This window comes from Calidris pugnax, unplaced genomic scaffold, assembly GCF_001431845.1.
Source record: "Calidris pugnax isolate Ruff unplaced genomic scaffold, ASM143184v1 scaffold54, whole genome shotgun sequence".
Taxonomy (NCBI): Eukaryota; Metazoa; Chordata; class Aves; order Charadriiformes; family Scolopacidae; genus Calidris; species Calidris pugnax.
In genome coordinates, this window is record NW_015090864.1 from 4,839,736 (window position 1) to 4,863,681 (window position 23,946).

Here is a 23,946-nt window from a genome sequence, read left to right on the forward strand (position 1 = left end):
TTGCTGCATTTTCTTTTTCCTCTTTCCAGGTCTTCACCCTGATTTTTACAGTAGAAATGATCTTGAAAATCATCGCTCTCGATCCTTACCACTATTTTCAGCAAAAGTGGAATATTTTTGATAGCATAGTTGTTATGGTTGGCCTAATAAGCTTTAAAGAAAATCTATCATCTTTCAGGCTGGTAATTATCTCTTTTTCAAAAGTACATGCCTTGTATAGCTTTGTAAAAGATTACAGTGAAATACCCTCAAATTATTTTACTGATAAATCTGGTAAATCAGTTCTCTTTGTTAATAAATAGTAAGCCAATATGAGTGTTTAATTAGAGTGACTGTTAAATGAGTATTAAAGAATTCACTGTGTTTCATAGAATCATTCAGGTTGGAAAACACCCTTGCAATCATTGAGTCCAACCGTCAACCCTACTCTACAAAGTTCTCCCCTTTGTTTCTCATTACATTTGATTTTCATTACATTTGATTTTTTCCAAAATGCAGTCATTTCATAAGCCTTGTCCAAGTACCTATAAGCCACGTGATTAATATTATTATTATTGCTATTAATACTAATAGACTTACACATGCTTGTATCTAACCTAGCATGAACAATTTGAAATTATGATGGTGTTACTGGAGTAAGGGCAGCATGATAAATGCAGGGTCTGTTTTTTATGTGTGCTGTGCTATCTATGCAGTGTCCAGCACTCACATTGTTCTCTTGTGTTTTACTTACAGCTCAGGATCTTCAAATTGGCAAAGTCCTGGCCAGCCTTAAATACTCTTATGAAAATAATTCTAAATTCAGTTGGTGCTCTGGGTAACCTCACTCTGGTTTTGATTATCACTGTATTCATATTTGCTGTAGTAGGAAAGCAGGTTTTGGGCAATTATTATAAGATTAATTACTGTAAAATAAGCACCAGTAAGGATTTACGCTGGCATATGAAGGATTTTTGTCATTCATTCCTAATTATATTCCGAATATTATGTGGAGAATGGATTGAAACCATGTGGGAATGTATGGAAGTGGCTGGAAAAGGGCTCTGTCTTCCCATTTTCTTGCTAGTCCTGGTGATAGGAAACCTGGTGGTGAGTTTCAAGCTATTTTTCAGTCCCTTCTGAATGCATGAAGTTACACTGGCATCTTTTTTTCCAAGGCAAACTTTATCATTTGAAGAGTATTCACATTGTTTTCTTCTCTGGATGTTACTTAATAGATGTTTTTCTTTTGTCTTTTTTTCCTTTTCCCCATCTTTCTTGCACAAGAGGTAGCTGCTAAGCAACATATACAAAATTGTTCCTTCTACCCAGAGTATATAAATGGAGTGCTTTTGATAATTTGATTTCTTCATTTTTTGTGTTGTTTGGATCAAATAACCAAACTGTTCAGTGCTTTTAATGCTTACCAACTTATATTATCAGAAGTTTACACTACACAGATTTCCTGATTTATGTGACATATACTAGGTCTAATCTATATATGCTGGAAGCCTTTTTCATCTTTTCATCTTTTTCATCTGCTTGGTTTGTTGTTCTATACCAGATCCTTTCTCATGGTGATGTTATTAAAAGTTAACTTTGCCTGCTGTTTTTCAACATATTTTCAACATGTCCTCATACATTATGGACATCAAAGCATGTGAAAATAAATTTGATATACCTAAACCCTCACTTCCTTCCTGTTTCTGCTGCCTTTCCTTCCAGAAGGAGCCATGTCATACGTTATTAATAATCCAGTGTAACAGTAAATCATTTCATTGCAGTGGTTGATGAAAGCGAGATTGAGATTTTTTTAATCTAAGTAGGTTTCTGAAGTGTCTTTTCTGCTAGTAATAGTGACTCCAATTTACTTTAACTATTTTAAGGTGCTCAACCTGTTCATTGCGTTGCTGCTGAGTTCGTTCAGTACTGGCTCCTCAACGGGACAAGAGGACACTGAAGAAATGACAAAATGTCAGATTGCCATTGCACGGATTCACAAGGGCCTGCAGTCTGTGAAAGACAGAGTTTGGGATCGTTGTGGCAAAATAATGAAACGAAACCACAAAACAACAGCCAAAAGGAAGTCTGTGGTGAAAATTTCTACCAAGGACATAGAGGAAAATAACTATGCCATGATAGATGTCAGAAAGGATATAGACAGCAGTTCCTTTGATATTGGGTGTCACAATACTGAAGAGAGCTCCTCAATAACAAGGAAATGTGAAGAATTTTTACCCAGTCATAGTACCTGTGTTCCCATTGCAGTAGCACAGACTCACACCAATGAAGGTGACGATGAGCACAGCGTATGCACGGAAATAGAATACAGAGAACAGGTCAGGAGGATTAATGTTTGAAAAATTATCGTCACTTGCATCTGTAAATATAATCTTGAAGACTCAACAGTAGACATTATCCTTTCTGTCATTTCTGCTTTTTTACTTTCTTTGTTGTTCCACTAGCTTCAAAATGCAAGAGCTATCAAATAGTCCTAGTTATTCAGTAAGAGTTGTTGAATATCCACTTCTTCATCATTCTCCTCACTGATAGCTGTAATTCTGCTTCTGTCTGTTTTGTTTCCATTTATTACTGTCAATTGCTAAATGATGTTTGATCAAGAGAGATGTTCTTTCTTTTTGCCCGTTTGCCTTACAGGTGGCACTTGGAATTTTTGAAAAGCAGGACTCTTGAGCTGCTTATATGTTGCTTCTCAATTGCATGGAATCCAAAGAGAATGCAAATAAAAGCTTCACCTTAAAAAAAAAAAATCTTAAATTTTTTTTTAATCCTCTCTTCACATCTTGGATGCTTTGGACTCCCCTTTACATCTCTTTTATTTTACTGTGTTGGGCATGATTAAGGTCAAGTCTTAGGCACTTAAATACTGCTGCCTTATTCACAGGCAGTAATAATAAAAAGAAGCAGACTCCAATATACCTTGCCTGCAATCTTATGTCAGAAGGTGAACAAAATCAATATTAACCCTTCTCAGACCTGTACTAAAGATAGTACCAATAGACACTGGTTTATACAATGTAAGGATGAGCTGTTTTGCAGGTTTTTGACATAAAGCAGAATAGAAAGCCTCTTACAGAAAGTTGTTTATGAATTATTTTCATTTAAGTCTCTATATTGATTTCTGCTTATTTCTCCAGCTGCCCTGTTCAAGTAGCTTTTCCAAGCTTTTCCAAGATGTTGTAACTGTGTTTTTTTTCTTTATAAGTAAAAATGATAGTGTAAGCATGTGGCATTGTGGAGTTTAGCTCATTTAAAACTCATCCAAAAGTGTGTGCAGCAAGCTGAGGTTGAACGCCAGGCTTTGATGACTATACTGTACCTAGATTAACTTGTTAAAGATTGTATTTTATGAATGTCAGTTGTGATTGTGATATCGCTATATTTTAAATCTATCAGAACAGGAATTTGGGCTCAAAGTGCAGTTACCTAGTGTTACACCATGATAGCAATGTCAAAAGCAGGTGCTATTTTTGGGGATGGATTATCATATGGTCAGTGTCTAGGTGGAACGTCTCAGTCCATTTTCTGTGGCTTTGGTCACAAGAGGAGGCATCATCAGTGGAATATTTTTGGCCAAGTTCTCAAAGAAGCAGAAATTGCTGATTACCTTAGAATCATCTGTTTGAAATCAGCTATTTGAAATATGTTGTCCATAAGCATTTGATGCCAGAAATTCTTTCCTTCCTGCAGTGGAATCTGGTATTGCTTGGAATATTATCATATGGTCAGTGTCTAGGTGGACTCATAGGATCCATTTTCTGTGGCTTTGGTCACAAGAGGAGGCATCATCAGTGGAATATTTTTGGCCAAGTTCTCAAAGAAGCAGAAATTGCTGATTACCTTAGAATCATCTGTTTGAAATCAGCTATTTGAAATATGTTGTCCATAAGCATTTGATGCCAGAAATTCTTTCCTTCCTGCAGTGGAATCTGGTATTGCTTGGAATTTGTAGCTGATTGGGATCACTTAGCTGATTGGGATCACTTAGCTCCTCTGCCTGCAACTATAAACACGAGACAGTTGGGGTCCAGCTGCAAAGGATGATACTGAGCCAGTTCATCAGAATTTAGTGAATTGGATGCCTGCAACTATAAGCACAAGACAGTTGGGGTCCAGCTGCAAAGGATGATACTGAGCCAGTTCATCAGAATTTAGTGAATTGGATGCAGGAATCCATCAGTGGGCTAAATGTAGATCTTGAGGAATGATATGTTTCCACAGTGTAACCACAAGACCACAGTATTTGAAATCATGGGAGAAACCATTTACATGCCTTTTAGGGATACCATTTAATTATCTGTTAAAAGACAAACATGCTAAATTTTGTGGATGCTTTAGATTCTGCTAAAGAATTTTGACTTTTAAGAATGACTGTCTGGAAGAAAAATGTGGAAAACTGACTGTTTTTTTGCATTATTTCATGCAGGGAGGCATATTAAGACATAGAGAGCAGCGACAGCGTTCAAGTGGCTTCAGTCAGATTTCTGGGACTTCTGAAACTATAAGTGGTTTTTCAGAAACACACCAAAAGAAAGAGCAAAAAGAGGTAATTATAACTTGTATCATCTTGTGGAATATGCTAGAGGTGAAAATTGTCACATTCAGCAATAAGAGGACAAACTGGGATTTTCCCAAGAGGATCAAGTATAATCCCGGTGAAGATGGTAAATCTCTCTAGAGTTAATAATACTTTAAAGCGTGGAAGTTTCATAGAACTGAATCATAGAGTAGGTTGGGTTGGAATGGACCTTTAAAGGCCATCTAATCCAACCCTGCCCTGCAACGAGCAAGGACATCTTCAACTAGATGAGGTAGCTCAGAGGCCCATCCAACCTGACCTCGAATGATTCCTTTGGGTGTTTCACTGCTGTTTCCCTGTTGGCTCCCATTACCTCAGGATCTCCTGGCTCATCTCTGTGACTTCAAGTGTGCTGCAGTGTATCCAGCACGTCTCAGAGCAACAGGCTGAGGGCCCTTGCTAGCATCCCATCCCTCTAACCATCGCCTGTCGTCCCACAGCTTGTCATGGGCAAGCTTGATATTGCCCCCCTCAAGCCTAGTTTAAAGCTGTGTCAATGAGTTAGTGTCAAGTTAGTGTAGAGCACCATGGCTGTCAACAGAGGCAGTTCTCCCTTCTTCTGGCTTCTCATTCTTATCCCTATCCTCATGCCTTCCCTTTCCGTGTCATACAGGGCACTTACACTTATATGGCTGATAGATCGCATTATTAATTTTTATTTATACTTATTTTCCTTATTGTCTACTAACTACTACTGTTGTCTATTCACTACAATTCTTTGAGATGCATAGAACTTACATCTGTTTATTTCCTGCTAGGCCTTCCTGTCTTCAGGCCTTTTGAGATATGGTTTGTATCTCTGAAAATGAAATGAAAATTGGATTGGCATGAAAAAATCAGAGTTTTCTCTAATGTAAAGTTCTAGCATAGTGTAATCTCTCCTAAACATTTTCAGTCCTGCAAGTCCAATGCAGACAGCTAGAAGAAGCCAAGAAACTTATTAAATTAAAGCCATGGAAACAAAGATTAGGGGTTAGCCTTTTTCTTTCCTATTATTTGTAATTTTATTTTGGTAGTTCAACAAAGTTAAAATAATTTATACCCTATGGATATCTTTTTTTAGGGGGGAAGAGGGTAATAAGTTTCATTTGTTTTAAATATGATAACCTTATTAATGACAAGCAAATAAATTCTCCTCTTTGCCATTCTGTTGTGCAGAAATGTGATGTGGGAAGCTGTTCTGAAGCCAGCACTGTGGATCCAGTTACTCTTCTGGACACCTTTCCCAAGCCTGAAAAGCCACACCTACCTAAGGACTGTTGTGGAGAAAGTAAGAATCTTCTATGTATTGCGGTGACACCAGACAAACCAGTATTCAAAGTTATCTGTTTGGAACATTGGAACATTCCAAATTGGCGGAAACTATTTTTCCTGAGACACTTGTTTATAAACCTAAAAACTCAAATAAATAAACCCCTGTGTTTAGGCTCCAGATGCCACTTTTAGAGTGTGATTCAGTTTATATTGAGGGATCAGACTGTGGGTATCTGTATAGAGAATATAGTTGTAACATTTCTGCAGTGCAATCAAGTGAAATAATCAGTAAAAATAATAATTTGCTATACTGTAAATAAGTAATGGCTGGTGCTGTGCCCACAGACCATCTGTGGGCACGAAAATTCTGCAGAAGGGCTTGTGGGCTCAAAAGTTTCTCTGCTTTTTCCATGTATGAGTTACTCTATTAAAAGAAACTGTTTTGGCCTACAAAATTTGTCCTTTTTTTAGCTTTAGATCTTCTGAGCCCCAGCTTTACAGAGTGATTCAGTTTATATTGAGGGATCAGACTGTGGGTATCTGTATAGAGAATATAGTTGTAACATTTTTGCAGTGCAATCAAGTGAAATAATCAGTAAAAATAATAATTTGCTATACTGTAAATAAGTAATGGCTGGTGGGCTCAAAAGCTTCTCTGCTTTTTCCATGTATGAGTTACTGTATTAAGAGAGACTATTTTGGCCTACAAATTTTGTCTTTTTTTTAGCTTTAGATCTTCTGAACCCCAGTGTCACTCCATAGGTAAAACAGCACATTCTTTGTGTAGTCTGTAGAAGCTCATTTTAAGACATCTTACACTCTTTAGATTCTGTCTCTCCATTTTCCATGGAACCAATATGCTGTTCTCTCTGTTTTCAGGTTGTGTTGAGTGTTCCCCGTGTTGTGCAGTGGATGTCACTAAGTTTCCAGGCAGCACTTGGTGGAAATTTAGAAAAACCTGCTACAGAATTGTTAAACATACCTGGTTTGAAAATTTTATAATTTTTATGATAATATTGAGCAGCGCAGCACTGGTAAATTTAATTTCAATTCTCAAATTTTGAATTGATGGTTATTAGTAAAGGAAAATAATGATGTTATTATATTTAATTTCATTTTACTCTTACATTCCTTTCCCCAGGAAGAGACAAAAGTATAATAAATGTATCCCTTAGAAGTTATAAGGCTCTTCCCAACCTGGACAAGATAACCAAGATTTAAATATATGGAATCATAGTCTTCTTCATGGAATAAAGTTCTTCACACACTTGTGTGCTGAATTAGGAGAGTAAACCAGAGTCTGAAATTATTTAGGAGAGCTTAAAAAATAGAAGTACTTTTCAATTTGTAAAACAGACTAACTGTTCAGTAAAAAATTAGATTTAAAATAATCCAAATATTAAGATGGTCAGAATCTAAAAGTGAATATGGCTGCAAACTGGTAAATTACTTAATGTTTCATTGCTACTCTGATTATATCCATTTCTACATATTCACTAAGTCTCATGGAAGTAATAGAATAGGAAAATTCACACTCAGGTAAGGAGCTCTGAAGTGAAGAGCTGATGTAGCTGTTTTGGGGATCTATTTATCAAAACTTTTAATAAATTAGCAAAGCAGCAAATACATTAAGCACAAGTGAACAATGATGTAAACTACAGCAATCAATGTAACATCTTCCTAAACCCTACTGACATTAAAGTAACATCAGGGTTTAGGTGGAAAAGTGTGGAACTCCAGGAATGATCAATTCCAGATAAAGTGTCATGTTTTTTCATATCTGTATTACAACTCTGCAGGCTGACTAAACGTGACTCTTTTGGAAGGTCTAGGTCTGAAAGACAGTGGTTAGTGTCTATAATTCAAGCTCTATTACGAAGAATTTTAGACCAACACCTTCAAAATTATCCGTTATCTTGGGAAGCCAAGATTTTTGCTAGGCATAATTGATCCTCATCAGATATTTTTTGAAGAAGTGTAAACAACTGAAAGTATGGCATTTTTCAACCAACCTGAAAATGAGACTGTACTTATTTTACAATTTAGGATTTTATTTCTAAGTATAAAACTTAAGACATGGTTGCTCGTAATTTAATATAAAATACAATAAACAAAATTCTGTATCTTGTGCAAATTTAAAATAATTTTTCATAAAACTACTGAACTGTTTTAAAATTTATTCTGAAATTCCAGGCATTTGAAGATATTCACCTGAATGAGAGAAAAAATGTGAAAGTGCTCCTAGAGTATGCTGATAAAGTATTTACCTACATCTTTTTTATGGAGATGCTTCTGAAATGGGTAGCTTATGGTTTGCACAGTTATTTCACAAATGCCTGGTGTTGGCTTGACTTCATCATTGTATGTGTAAGTATTATATTCAGCTTGTCTTACATTTTGAATTTTGATATTTTCTATGTAGAGAATTACATTATGAATGTAGAGATCTGACTATGAATAAACACAATAGTAAAAGAGAGTTTCCAAAAGCTGAAAAAAAATTGCAATCAAAAGAGACTTTGGGACAAATGTAAATGAATAATCAGAAGTTACTTAAGAAAACTTTTTTAATTATCACTGTCATCGAGGATCATATTGGTTATAAAAACCTTTTTGAGTGTAGATAGAGAATGAAATTAGCGATCAGAAATTAAAATAAATTAACTAAGTCAACAGAAAAATGTGAAGCTGCTGGCAACTCAGTCATTTAGAAACAAAAAAGTAGAGTTGCTTTCTTAGCAGGGAAGAAATTTAGACAGTAAAGGGAGTTGAAAAATATTGTTGGGAAAGTCATTTATCAGAGTGTTATAGATGTAGAAAAATATGTTTTGCATTGCAACCTAAAGAAATCCTAGCAATCCTTTGTATAACTATAAAGAGAAGTGCTGAAATCATAAAATCCTAGAATAGTTTGGGTTGGAAGGGACCTTTGGAGGCCATCTAGTCCAACCCCTCTGACATGATCAGGGACATCTTCAACTAGATGAGGTTGCTCAGAGTCCCGTCCAAATCATCAATAGTGAGTTGGAGGACATGTAGTGTTTAATGTATACAAATTTATTCTGAATTCAGACAAAGTTAGATAATATAATCTTGCAATTTAAGAATGAAGTATTTTTGTTTGTCACCAATACACTGGGAAGATAATGAAGTTAAATATTTTAAAATATTTAAAGAGCTGAAGAGCTGGTTTCCAGGAATGTCAAAGTAGCTGTTTAATGGCCTCTGAATAGTTAGCATTGAAAGCTGTGAATTATTAGGGATTTCCAACAGAAACATCCAATATTATGGCTATATACACAGAATGTATAGCATAACTTTAGCAATTACAGTTCTGTAATATTAATAGCAATGCTGTCCTAAACAGAGGAAAAGGATTAAAATATCCAATGATTAGACAACAAGACAGCAAATTGAAACAAGAAGGAAGAGACAAACTATGAAGTGAAAAAAGTCCTTAATATTGAAACAATTTTCTGTTTTCAGTTAATGTTTTCCCTTATTAAAATTTAAAATGAAGGCTGGATATCTTTAAAAAAATAATTTTCATTTCCACACCATGTAACTGTCTTCAGTTATAAGGAATTACTGTATATGCATCTGAGCACAACTATGCAGAAAATGGGAATAATTTATTTGGAGAATCCTTTCTGGTTTTGCATTGTGTGAAATTACCATAGTTACCAATTTGGTTGTTATACTAGCATACTAAAATGTTTTTTAATTAAAAAAAAAGCTTTTTAAATTAGAAGGAAATAATTCCATTATTTGAAAAATATTAGGAAAGAATGAAGTAAAATTGTATTACAATAACTATGAATATGTATTTTCTGCATTTGACTTACTGGTCAAAGATTCTGTAACATTCAGCCTCTGGTTGTCTACTGACACAAAATATTTTTTTCTATACCATTTAATAATCTTGGTTCCCATTCAACAAACACAGCTGTCATTTGTTTCCTGGGGACTAAGTTCTCCTTCCAACACCACACCACTTTGTTCCTCTGGGAGTGCCCTGAAATCTCTCAGGACTCTTAGAGCACTGAGGCCTCTACGCGCTTTGTCAAGATTTGAAGGGATAAAGGTAAGGATGTTGGGGGGTGTGTGTGTGCATATTTTATGCTGCATTTGACATTTTTTGGGAAAATTACAACTTGAATCTCTGTTTTGGGACTTGATGGTATTAAGATGGTTCAGATTTCCTACTTACATCATGTGATTGTTATTTTGCAATAATACCCAACACTCGCAGAAATTTATAAATACAAATAAATAAGTAAATTGAATTATAATGTACTATCACAAGGAATTATTACATACAGTAATGTGGACACTGGAACATTTTTCCATGTTCAGTGCAATTTGCAGAAGAAACTAATCAAGAATTTTTTTTCACTTGCACTTTTGTGAAACCCATTCTTTGGTTTAGCTTAGACAAGGAAAAATTTCGTCCAGTGTATTTGGCAAATTCTTCTGGAAAAAGAATTAATATACTTGAAAAAAATAGGAACCATTTTTAATTACTTGTCAGTAGAAAAGAAGCTATATATATAGTTACTGCAGAAAACAGACTGCAAAGGGATGAAGAAATCTGTACTGTGAAAGTTGTTTATCAGTCTCCGTGGTGTAAGAAGTGTGGTGACCACTGTCTGTCCTTAATTTTTTCTCATTGACTGAGGCAAGGAATTGGGACCTGAAAAAATGGATTCATGAATTCATTGCTTCTATGGAAGCTATTCACTTTTTGTAAATCCTTTTCATAATTCGCCTTCTTTAGGCTGCTGTGCTTCTATCAGTTCATCTTGACAGTTATCTAGACAGGCTCATGTGCCACATTTCAGATTCTCCAGCACGAATCTGAAAGATAGCAATCCTTTTGAACTTAAATAGGGTGGGATTTTCTTAATAGGAGAGGGGATTCTTCTAACTCAATTTTAAAAGCTGCTCCAAGCGTACTATCTGTAATCTTTCAAGTGGAGAAGTTAAACATAGTATAATGCTAATCATCTGACCTGTGTTAGATCACAGAAATGTGATGGGATGCTAACTCCGGGCCCTGGGATGGATATGGAGCAAATCCTCCTGGAAGCCATGAAGGACAAGAAAGAATCAGTTAGAAACAGACAGCATGAGTTTGTGAATGGCAATTTTTGCCTCTCAAACCTGATTGTCTTTGATGAGATGGCTGAGGGAGATTCCATCTGTGGTCTCAGATATGGTTATGTCTGGTTTGGTTGGGTGAACTATAAGCTTTAAAATTGCCATCTACTAGTTTTTATCTGGGTGACAATCTGCAGTAGTTACAGAGGGAAAAATAAGTGGGTTTTTTGGGAAGGTGTTCTATTGAATGTGAGTAATTCATTCTTTTCATTCATTTTATTTCTTTAAGGTTGTTGTGAATGCACTCTTGGGAGCTATCCCCTCAATCTTGAACGTTTTGCTCGTCTGCGTTGTCTTCTGGCTCCTATTTAACATTACAGGAGTAAAATTACTTGGGAAAAAATTTTGGAAATGCAAACTGGAGAAAGGAAGTATCGATCTAATTAAAAATAAATCTGATTGTGAGCTCTATGGTGGAACATGGACAAATAGTGATGTAAACTTTGATAATGTTTTGATGGGATACTTGGCTCTTCTCCAAGTGGTAAGTTCTATAAAAACACGCTCAGATTTGTTTCCATCAAGGAAATGTGTTGAGCAGCCTGGCCATGGGGCACCACTACACTTTGATTTATCTCACTCAAATTGGGGATTTTTTCAGCTTCCGTGAGTATTTTGCTAGTTTATAAGCTGCTCAGTTCCTCCTAAAGAACACTTTAACATATGAAACCTTGTGTTAAAATCAAGCACTGTGTTTCATGGCTTTTCAGTTTTGCTTTAATTTTAACATACTAAACCTGAAATAGTCTGTGTGTTAGTGGATTTAAAACTGTTCTCATTTTATTTAATAAACGTTAGTTCAGAATGGATGAGAAAGAAAAAGCATTATGCAGTTTATTTATATTTCTTTTTGTATTATTATTATTAAGTCATGAAGTATTGGGACACTAATTTATTGATGTCTCTAATACCACACAAAGGAGAGAAAGGAATTTTTAAAAGTGGCTGTTACCCCTGTATCTTTCCTGGATGAAGTTCTTTGCCCTGTATTTTCCCAAGTGTTCTGTGATTCTGCAGAATTGCTAAAAATATCAGGAAGGAATCATCTGCTCTTTTCTTAGAAATTGTTCTTAGCCTTTTAGGATATATTTGTTAGTTAAGCTGAAGCTTTTACTGCTTTTTCAAAAAAACGAGAAGTTACAAAAATTTAAATTTAACAAGAATTAAACACATTTCATAGCATTCATGGCATCTTTTTTCTTTCTTTTCAGGCAATACTTTTTTTTTTTTTTTCTCTTTACTAAACTCTAGTGAATCATACTTCCAAGCAGATCTTTGGAAGTGATGCACATTTTTATAGCACATGGCTCACTTTTCCACAACTTCTAACACATTTATAGTAGTTCTACATATTTATTTTTTTTTAAATAATGATAATAACCTTAATAATGCTTTTTTTTCCAGGCAACTTTTAAAGGTTGGATGGATATTATGTATGCAGCAGTGGATTCACGTGAAGTATGTCACTAAAATGAAATTTCAGTTCTTTTCTCTTTCCTTCATTCCTTTTCTATCCATGCAATTATTTTTTTCACCTTTTTTGCAATATTAAGTCAGAAATACTAGTGGATGAATGCTTCAAACTGCATGGTGAAACAATAATCCTTGGAGTACCAAATATCTGCAATTTAGACAAAAGAAAACAGGTCAAAATAGAGTGATACCACACAAAAAGCTAGTATATCAAGAATGCAATGGCAAGATGTTGCATGTTTTGGATGAGTCTGTTTTGGGAAACAGAGGGTCTTGGGGGGCCTGAGCTTTTGAAGCATTAAAACTACATTCATCAGGCAGTTATTTCTGGAGGTTTTTTTTCCTATATTTGACATCCTTACTATTCCATCCCCATTTCCATGTGTTGTTTCTCACTCTCTCTAGAGTGCTGTGTGTTTCAACTTTTCTATGTATAATTTAATTTGCATTTTTCTTATTCATTCAAGTGCTGTACTCTTGAATGCAGTGAAATAGCTGCTAATTAAAAAGATCATTCCTTGTGGGGCTGCTCATAGTGAGCTGGCATTTTAAAACTGCTTCTTGTCTGGGATAACATTCAAGGGGGTGATGATTCACCATGTTTAGTCTGAGCTGTTTTTCTAATCTAGGCCTTCTGATCACTTCTGATTGGAACTGATCATCTATTGCTTAAGAGCTTGCTAGAGCTGGATTTGGTTATATATCTTTGTTTGTAATTATCTTTACAAACAGTAACAAGACAGAACAGGACAGTTGTTCTACTTGTACATCTAATTAAAGGTTTAAATGTGTAGAAATAATTTATCCCTCCTGACAATAAAAAGATTTATTATAAATCAGAAACAATAAAGCTGTGATTATCTGACTTTTACCAATATTGTTTTTCTGTTTCAATTTTTTTTTACAGATAGATGAACAGCCAGAGTTTGAAGCATTCTTAGCCATGTATACCTATTTTGTGATTTTCATTATTTTTGGATCTTTCTTCATGCTGAACCTTTTCATTGGAGTGGTTATCAGCAATTTTAACCAACAAAGAAAAAAGATAAGTATTACATGAGCTAATTCAGGGTGTCTTGTAATACCAGTTTTATTAAGTGAATGCTAGTTAGACATCTAGATGTCTAACATTTTCGTTTCAGATGGAGAAATTTAAAATAATATTTAGATACCAAGTTCTGAAAACAGGAGTCCCCTTTTCCTCAAAGCTTTTAGTAATTTACTTGTAAATTCTATTTTCATGCCAAGTCCTTACTTTGTTCTAAGTAGGAGGATGAGGAGGAAATGAAGAGGAAAGCGTGGGTGGTTTTAGAAAAGAGAAGCCAAAAGAAGTTACTTAGACTTTGCTAGAGGAGAGTGGTATTCTTTTCTTCTGCTTTGAAGATTTATTTAATTTCCTTTTGTAACAAAGTGCCAGTTATAATAATCCCAACAGACAGAAACATGAGCCTGAAAACACTTACTAGAAGTTCATGTTGATGTAACACTTTTTTTCTTTTCTCAGTGCATCCTATAAGTGTGCATTTTTTTCTTTTAACTTCTTTGCTGCTTTTTAGGGATTTTCATTGAGATTCCATATAGTGAAGTTAAACTTAATTTTCAGAGGTCTTGCAAGGGTGATTTGAAGTGCAGGTACCCTACAAAACATTGTTACATGTTTCTTTTACAAAAAGTTAGTAATTCAATGCTTTTGTGATGAATGACTTCTCATGTATCCTGGGTTCAAAGTGATTGCTAAGTAATACAGGTGGCATAGATTCATTATGAGGAATCTTCCATAGAACTTCAGACCAAAGTGCTTATTCATAATCCTTCATTTACTTGCAAGGCCAGCAGTATACCTCTGTTCAAACCTTTCCCAAAAATATTAGTGCAAAGTATATTGCTTGTTGAGGAGTCTTATGTAATTTTCAAAATACAAACTAGATTCATAAAACTTCAGCAAGTCTCTCACAGTCGAGGAAACTGACTCAGGAGCACAGCCCAGACTAGACTTTCATTACCAAACCCTGATCAGCTTTTTGCAGGACATATTGAAGAGAGCAAGGGGAAAAGGAGAAATGGTGAAACATTTTGTCTCTGTGCTCTCTTAGATCCCACTCACCACATCTTTTTCAACAAACTTGCTGGTGTTTATTTAGTTGACTGCTTGAACTTCAGCTGAACAGCAGTATTCTTTCCCTCTACTTAGGTGGAAAAGATCTATTTTTGACTGAGGAACAGAAAAAGTACTATAATGCCCTAAAAAAACTTGGATCCAAGAAACCTCAAAAACCCATCCCAAGACCACTGGTGAGACCATCTTAAGTAGAATATGATAGAATGTATAAAGATGGTGAGAATATTTAAACTCAGTAGCCAAACACCTGGAAATAAACTTCACATTAGAGCCCATCATCTTCCTCATTCAATACAATATTTACATTTTGCTCTCTTTTTCTTAATTCTGTCTAATGCAGTCTTTCTTTGTGGATATTAATTAAGGACATTTACAGCCTATTCAAATTTGTCACCTATTCAAATGTACAACCTATTTATAAAGCTTCATATTAAGTGTCTGCTATTCATAACATGATCATGGTTACTTAAGTTGCGTGATGTTGCTTCTGCAACTAGATTGCATTATTGCAGGTGAGAATGGATAGTGAGTAGTACATGCCCTATGGCTGGTTTTTTTTTTTTACTTTTAAATGACCTTATACTTTATTTCTTATAGTTTCTTAAATTTAATTCCAGGCTTGGCTTCACATAGTAACTATCCAGAGGTTTTCTTGCTTACGATATTTTAATTAGAATTGGTTATCCTAAAATGTCTGCTTCAATAAGTATTTCTATTAAAAGAGCAATCACAATGTAGTCTGAATGTTTTCCTGCTGTATATTTTTTTCTAAGGAAATGTGGTTGCTTTATACCTGAAAACGCTTAGAACTGAGTGTTTTCTTTGAAAGTCTAAAGAAATATAAATATGCTTCTAGTAACTTATTGTTAACTTTATATTCTCTTAAATTCACTTTCTAAGCAAAATTATTGATTAATATTTGAACGTAGCCTGGGTTTTGGAAGTGGCATTAAGCAGTTCTTCTTGTTCTCTCCACAGAATGCATTCCAAGGATTACTGTTTGATATAGTATCACACAAAGCTTTTGACATCACCGTTGTGACTTTCATCTGTCTAAATATGAGGCTGTAAAACATGTAAACATGATCATGGTTACTTAAGTTGCATGATATTGCTTCTGCAACTAGATTGCATTATTGCAGTTGTCACCTATTCAAATGTACAACCTATTTATAAAGCTTCATATTAAGTGTCTGCTATTCATAACATGATCATGGTTACTTAAGTTGCGTGATGTTGCTTCTGCAACTAGATTGCATTATTGCAGGTGAGAATGGATAGTGAGTAGTACATGCCCTATGGCTGGTTTTTTTTTTTTACTTTTAAATGACCTTATACTTTATTTCTTATAGTTTCTTAAATTTAATTCCAGGCTTGGCTTCACATAGTAACTATCCAGAGGTTTTCTTGCTTACGATATTTTAATTAGAATTGGTTATCCTAAAATGTCTGCTTCAATAAGTATTTCTATTAAAAGAGCAATCACAATGTAGTCTGAATGTTTTCCTGCTGTATATTTTTTTCTAAGGAAATGTGGTTGCTTTATACCTGAAAACGCTTAGAACTGAGTGTTTTCTTTGAAAGTCTAAAGAAATATAAATATGCTTCTAGTAACTTATTGTTAACTTTATATTCTCTTAAATTCACTTTCTAAGCAAAATTATTGATTAATATTTGAACGTAGCCTGGGTTTTGGAAGTGGCATTAAGCAGTTCTTCTTGTTCTCTCCACAGAATGCATTCCAAGGATTACTGTTTGATATAGTATCACACAAAGCTTTTGACATCACCGTTGTGACTTTCATCTGTCTAAATATGGTCGTTATGATGGCAGAAAATAACCAGCCTAACGTCAAGGCTGTTCTTAATAAAATCAACTATTTTTTTGTGGCGGTATTTACTGCAGAATGTGTGATAAAAATACTAGCCCTAAGACAATACTTCTTCACCTGTGGCTGGAACCTGTTTGATTTAGCTGTTGTGGTCCTTTCACTAGTTAGTAAGTATCAATTTTATTAGATCAGGTAACACGTCTTCCCAATACTAAGCCAAATTTCTTACAAATAGCTGAGAAAAAAATTCCAGATCCATTGTACTTTTTCAAACTATGTACTAAGTGATTCATTCTAAAAGTATATATTTTTGTTTTCTTTATATTTTTGCAGAGTACTAACAGTTAAATGGGCAGGTGTTTATTTTTTAAAGTATGAGTTTTATTGAGTAATTAACAATGCAGTAACATCTCTTCTAAGTTATTGTACTTAAACCGTTGTCCTAATGTTTTTGTGCTTTCAATTTACATTTAATCACATTAACTGTTGTTTTCATAATAAAAGTAAATTGAGCTTAGATTTGTATGAAAAATGGGAAAGATTTATTTCATTTTCTAGGACTTTCTTTTAAGAAGGCAGATGCTGTGGGCTGATTTAGAAAGCTCAGGAAAATATAGCTGATCAGCACCATTCTCAATCTGGGCCACTATTTGTGACTATGAAAAGTCTTATTAAAACTGACTTGGTTTAGCTTTGCTTTTCAAATAACACTAGATGCTTTTTGTTTCCTCTACAAAGGGTCATATATAGCTTTAGTTTTGTGTACAGTTTTTGTGGTCTGTCCTTCCTACTCGCACTCAGGTTCTGTCATAAAATAAAGGACAGGAAAGGAAAACTGATCTGCGTTCTCTGCTCCATCCCTGAGCACAGTACCCCTTTGCTATCCCACACAACCCAGAAATATGCTGACTTTTTAAGTCTTCTGTTTGCAATCGTTTACATTACTAATGTATCACTGAAGGTACATAGCAGGAGGACAGAATGAGGTGTGATGAAGGACGAATAATGAAAGACAGTTTGGTGTATTTTCTTCTTGCTCTAAACTCATTCAAATACCAAGTATTAATGAAAGTCTCGCATTCAGCACTTGGCAAAAGACAGTTTTCGTCTATTTTCTTCTTGCTCTAAGCTCATTCAAATACCAAGCATTAATGAAAGTCTCGCATTCAGCACTTGGCTTAGGCCTGTAGAAGAAGCAGCAATCAGACAGCAGATAGGAGACAAGCCCCATAGCTTCTGGCACAGGAGCTGAATGGATTTAAAAGGATTTTTTAAGTACTCGAGCAATGCGTAATTTCATCCCCTTAATTATAGACATTTGGGAGAATGCAGTTTCCAAACTGTACATACTCTTGATACCTATTTTTCTTTTCCTCAGTTCTTTTGTAAGCAATTGCATTGTTGATGATAATGTTTTTGTTGAAAATGATGTAATATGATCAATGTTATTTTCAACATCTGAAGCATAGAATATAACAAAATGGACATAAGTAGGGAATTTCACTTATGTGGCTTAACAACAATGTGTTTTTTTTCCTTTTCATTTCAAAGGTGTTGGACTATCTGCAGGCTTTGAAAAATTTTTCTCTCCTACACTTCTGAGAATTATTCGTTTGATACGAATTGGCCGAATCCTGAGATTAATTCGAAAAGCTAGAGGAATTAGAACTCTTCTTTTTGCATTACTGATGTCTCTTCCTGCACTGTTCAACATCGGTCTTTTGCTTTTTCTGGTTATGTTCATCTATGCCATTGTGGGCATGACAAACTTTGCCTGTCTTGGCTGGGAAGGGGGGATCGATAACCTTTTCAACTTTCAAACCTTTGATGGTAGCATGCTCTGTCTTTTCCAAATTACAACATCAGCCGGTTGGGATGGTCTTTTGGTCCCTCTGTTAAGAGGGTCTCGTTCATGTGCTCCCAACTTAAATTTAACAGGTGAACAAAACTGCGCAAATAAAGGGGTTGGTATTTTGTATTTTGTAAGCTACGTCATTATATCATTTCTCATTGTTGTAAATATGTACATAGCTGTCATTTTAGAGAATTTCAGCGTTGCCACTGAAGAAAGCACGGACCCTCTTTGTGAGGATGACTTTGACATGTTTTATGAGACCTGGGGAAAATTTGATCCTCAGGCAACGCAGTTTATTGAATATTCTGCTCTTTCAGACTTTGCAGATGCTCTGGCAGAACCTTTACGCATTCCGAAGCCAAATAAGATTCAGCTCATATCTATGGACCTCCCTATAGTTAGTGGAGATAAGATCCACTGCTTGGATATCTTGCTTGCTTTCACTAAAAGGGTCTTGGGAGAATATGGAGATTTGGGTGGTCTTGAATTACATATAGAAGAAAAATTTATAGCTACCAATCCATCTAAAGTTTCTTACAAGCCAATTACTACTACCCTTAAAAGAAAACAAGAGGAGGTATCAGCTCTTATTATTCAAAGGGCCTTCAGGAGGTATTTGATGCAGCGTTCTTTTAAAAATAAATCTTTCTTATACCGTCATAGACATTATAACAGCGCTGTCTTTGAAGAAACACATGAGAAGGAAAGTCTTATTGCATCCATGTTTAGTGAAAATAATGGTAGGAAGCTAGATAAATCACAGACAACATCTTCCATATCTCTCCCTTTATTTTATGATGGTATTGCTGAAACAGATAGCGATAATGTGGACACATAAGGTTGCCTGAGGCTGCAGCATTTTTGTTTAAGCCAGTATCAGTTATTTTCAGATGGAGAAAACAGTACTCTAAATTTATAATAATGATGACAGTCTTTCAGTATTGTGATTGTTCAGTTTTTTGCAAATGCTCCTTAAGCATTTAAGCTTTGAACAACTGTGTCATAAATATTAGAGGAAAATCAAACCATGGAATTTTTTTCCTCAGCTACTGGAGTAGGTGAGTTAATTTTTACAACTGTCATTTTCTGTGTTTACAGAAGAAATCCGTAGAAGTTCAGTTGTAGCTATAATAAGACCTAGAAGTACTCAAAGCTGTAGAGCAATGTAGACCTCTTTGGAGATAAAGCCTGGTTTAAAAAATTGATTATTGTCGCAAAATTAAAAAATGAATGCATTTTCTGTAAAAGAGCCCACTCAAGACACTTGACTATAATCAACCACTAATTTCTATGTTGTTTGCATCCATCTTCCTCCTAGTGCCTTTAGACAGATTTGTTTATGCTTAAGAATTTTTAATATGTCTTTACCGGTGCACCTAAGTGGATTTAACATATCATCCTCAGGTGTCTGTATTGAAATTTGTATATAATTTGTTCTTTGTGTATCATTTCATTTAGCGTATGAAAATTGTGGTAATAATGGTTACCAAAATCAAAGGATGCTGTGCAAGAGGTATTGTTTCCAGAAAATCTTAAGAATTATTGTACATAACATTTCATCATTGTAATTAATCCAAAGATCATAGAAAATATTACTTAGTAATCTGAAAAGGAGTTCGTGGTATATCTTATGAGACAACATTTATTAGAGTTAGAGGAAGTATTTATTTCATTGACTTGGAAAAAAAGCATGTATGAACAATTAGCTTTACTTTTACTGGTTTCTTGCAATTTTTGTTGGTCAGGTGAAGTGTCATGGTGGCTGGCCCCAGAATCTCTCATTCTGAGGGCTATTTTAGATTCTTCAATAAAGCGTTCGGATGCACAACACATTTTTGTCTGGTTTGTTGTTTTTTTTTTTTGAGAGGTATCTTCAGCTTCAGTTTATTACAGGACATAATCTGTTATTAGAGGGGTAGAACCACAGTAATATGATTTTCCAATAATAGCTACCTATTGACACAAGAAAATTGAAATGTTTTACTTTTTACAGGGTATTAGAAAAGATTCAGCATTTTCAGGTCAAGAATAGCAGGAAGAATAAGGTAATTACTCAATTTTTACTGTCGTTTCCCTTGTTAAATGCTATTAAAATATGATAGATATAGCCAAATCTAAGCTATTTGTAGGACAAGTAAAGGCACATGGAAGCTGAGAGTTAAAGAGTTCAGATACAGTATGGTTTGAACTTTATTAATTCCAGAACCAACTTCTGTTCAGAAAAGGGTTGACAAAGGTGGGCTGCAGACCTCTTAGGACAACTCATAAACTGGCGCTCTTGTCAGCAGCATGGGGCAGCGGGGTGACGAGAGACTTGGTGGGTCTGCTCGAGACCTCCTCCTGCCCAGCACAGGTTGCTTTTGTGCCTGTGGTGCATAGTGATGCTTTTAAGGTGAAACAATTTATTCCTGAATAAGCCTGTTCATCGATCAGATACCATTAGGTGGCAGCATTTGCTACATTTTATAATATAGCCAGTCTTGAGCAAAACTGTTATCCAATTTCTACATTTTAACATGGAGTTATCCAATTGATTGTAAATAACTATAGAAAATAATGTCATAATTCTCTTTTTCCTGCCCTGGGTTCTCAAGTTAGCCACAGTTCTCTGTAAGTGTTTGCTGACTGTTCTGGTTTTTCACAGAGTCACAGAATGATATGGAGTTGGAAGGGACCTCTTGAAGATCATGTAGTCCAACCCCCCTGCCAGAGCAGGTCCACCTAGAGCAGGTTGCACAGGAACGTGTCCAGGTGGGAACATGATTCCATATGGCAGATTGACAGACACTAATGAGTATGAAGTACTGCCTCCTGAAAAAAACCCACCATTGCTTTGAGCAACCTGGTCCAGTGGGAGGTGTCCCTGTCCATGACGGAGGGGGTTGAAACTCAATGATCGTTAAAGTCCCTTCCAACTATAGCAGAGGGGCTTGGAACTCAATGATCTTTAAAGTCCCTTCCAACTCTAACAATTCCATGATTCTATGATTCTATGCTGGAGCATGTGACATGAGAAAAAGATGAAAGATTGGTTTGTTCAATCTTAAGAAGAACTATGCTGGAGCATGTGACATGAGAAAAAAAAGAAAGATTGGTTTGTTCAATCTTAAGAAGAAAAGGTGAAAGTGTGGATCTTACTTTTATTTCAGCTGCCCAATGGGTAGTTGTAGAGAAGTGAGAGCCAACCTCAGATGTACACTGGGATAGAGATAGGAGTCAATAAGCACAAGTTCCAACAAGGGAAATTCTGATGAGATATTAGGAAAACAGCCTACAGAGAGGCTGGATAAGCTTTGGAACAAATCACCAAGAGACATTGTGTCATCTCTGTCCCTGGAGAAATTCAGAACTTGACTGGACAAGACACTGACTCACCTGATCTACCTTAAAGTTGAAGCTACCTTTGAAGGTGGGTCTACCTTGGGTTGGGTTAGTTGAACTTCAGATTCCATGAGAGTAGCCACACAATTTTCAGACTTAAATATTACGGCTAAACAGGATTTGCCCACGTTAATCAACAGCCATTTTTATCGTCTGGGAGTCTCAGTCAATACCAGTCAGTATTGTTTTGTGTACTTCTAGTCTGTCTGTATGATGTGGGGCAAATTAGTGTAAATTAACAAGTGATTTCTTATCTATCCACCCCCATGCAAAAAAATGATGGGTTCTCTGTAAGTTCTACAACATCATGTCAGATTTCTTTCTGAAAGTTTCTTCAATACTCCCATCCATTATGAATATTTGGATAAAGATATTGAGTGGTTTCGGAGCTGAATGTAGTGGCACAAGTTTAGGCTCTTTGCTCTGCCAATTCCAGAGAAAGAATGTGAAGGCATCAACTTAGTGGTTTTATTGATCTACAGAGACTTTTGAAAGAGCACTAGAGATGTTTTGGCAACCCCTCAGGAAAATATAGCTGTTTGGGCAAATCCATTGCCCAAATGGATCTACTTTGTGGTTCCATGGAACCAAGGCAAGACGGGTCAAGATGATTTTGATAATAGTCGTTCCCTTAATGCAGAGCTGCTGGAGTTCTGGGCAGATTGAGGGCAATGCAGTTTCCCCTTTTCTCGAGGTTCCAGGGAAGATGGGCTTACGCAGGAACATTCAAAGTTAGAGATTCATAGGTTACACGTAACACAACAGCCACCCTGTCTTGCTGCCCAGACATCGGGTAGAATTTGTCCCCAAAGGTAAATTAAAATAGTCGCCTGAAAGATCAACTCTTCTGTAAATTTTCTTTTATACATTTATGATCTTATTAAAATGAAGACACTGGAACTGGAGATAGTATTTTAATAGTGGTCCTACTTGGTGTCCAGTCTTAGCGTTGTCTGCAGAATGTATCAGCAAAGATGTCGTACCACTACTTCAATTATCTACTTTTTTTGTGTGGCTATGGCTGGTGTAATAACACAGACATAATGAGGCAAATACAAATTCATCTTTTTGTTCTTCCCTTGATGTGTTGTTTGCTGCTGCTACTAGTGAAGCTTCTAAGTGCTGCAGCCAGAAATCAGTGTTTGTGTAAGAAGACAGTTTCTTCAATATCTGTACACAGAAATTCACCAAAATACTTCCAGCTGCTGCTTCCCTCCCCTTCTGAATAGCACCTGTAGAAATTTTCTCCCCATTCTCAATGAAACAACAATAAGTTTTATTCCAAATAGCAGCAACAAGACCCCGCCACAGCACCTTAAATCACTGGCACCCAGTTCCTCCCTACACGCCTCTGGTGCCCGTCACTCATTTCTCAGGCTCTCTGACATCCCATTCAATATAAAACTTGGGTTTCTGTCCATGATGCCCACCCTACTGATCTTCAGCTTCCTCCTATAAATTGTGTTGTCTGCCAGCTGGGCAAAAGGCAGAATATCTGATGGCTGTGAGAACATCAAATATAACGGATAACAATTCAGCTCTCCTACTTTCCCCTGAGCAGGGTGCTCATCCATGAGCAAACAGCCAATAATCCACATGGCAAACACCCAAAAAATCCAGACAGGAAAGAGAGTATTAGTGTATGAGTGTGGATAAAGTCAGTACAGGTCACACTTTCTTGTACATCTGGGAATCTCAGCCTAACACTGCCAAGTCTAGCACTAAAACCACATCCCTCAGCACCACATCGACATGGTTTTCAAATACCTCCAGGGATGCCGATTCCACCACTTCTCTGGACAGCCTGTTCCAAGGCTTGATAACCCTTTCGGTGAAGAAATTTTTCCTAATATCCATTTTAAACCACCCCTGGCATAATCTGAAGCCGTTTCCTCTTGTCCTATTGTCTATTACTTGGGAGAAGAGACCGACACCCACCTTGCTACCACCTCCTTTCAGGTAATTGTAGAGAGCAATAAGGTCTCCCCTCAACTTCCTTTTCTCCAGGCTGAACAACCCTAGTTCACTCATCTGCTCCTCATAAGACTTGTGCTCCAGACCCCTCACCAACTTCATTGCCCTTCTCCTGGGGTTCTTTAAAAGGGAATGTCTCCCTGAGTTAGTGAGAACAGCACGGGGGGAGTGTCTATGTGGTTCACACCAACAGAGAGAGGAAAAAGTGAACAGCTAATGAGAGAATTTCAAAGAGAGCAATGGGCTTGAGCTGCTTCAACCCACGTCCTTCTTCCCAGTGACTGGGGACACCCAGCATCATGACAAGCCTACTATAGAGA

The 23,946-nt window shown here is 36.0% G+C and overlaps 1 protein-coding gene across 1 annotated transcript in view; it reads left to right on the plus strand.

The window, feature by feature from the left end:
• LOC106889657 (sodium channel protein type 5 subunit alpha-like) overlaps window positions 1–19,790 on the plus strand; it is a 34,330-nt gene extending 14,540 nt beyond the window's left edge. Inside the window, exons 13-25 of the mRNA XM_014944877.1 lie at window positions 30–182; window positions 736–1,089; window positions 1,866–2,318; window positions 5,738–5,849; window positions 6,713–6,867; window positions 8,027–8,234; window positions 9,829–9,917; window positions 11,223–11,477; window positions 12,398–12,451; window positions 13,374–13,515; window positions 14,658–14,758; window positions 16,319–16,583; window positions 17,968–19,790. Coding sequence (XP_014800363.1) covers window positions 30–182; window positions 736–1,089; window positions 1,866–2,318; window positions 5,738–5,849; window positions 6,713–6,867; window positions 8,027–8,234; window positions 9,829–9,917; window positions 11,223–11,477; window positions 12,398–12,451; window positions 13,374–13,515; window positions 14,658–14,758; window positions 16,319–16,583; window positions 17,968–19,109 — 3,483 coding nt within the window. The 3' untranslated portion in view covers window positions 19,110–19,790. The remainder of the gene's footprint in view (window positions 1–29; window positions 183–735; window positions 1,090–1,865; window positions 2,319–5,737; window positions 5,850–6,712; window positions 6,868–8,026; window positions 8,235–9,828; window positions 9,918–11,222; window positions 11,478–12,397; window positions 12,452–13,373; window positions 13,516–14,657; window positions 14,759–16,318; window positions 16,584–17,967) is intronic.
• Window positions 19,791–23,946: the final 4,156 nt, after the last annotated feature.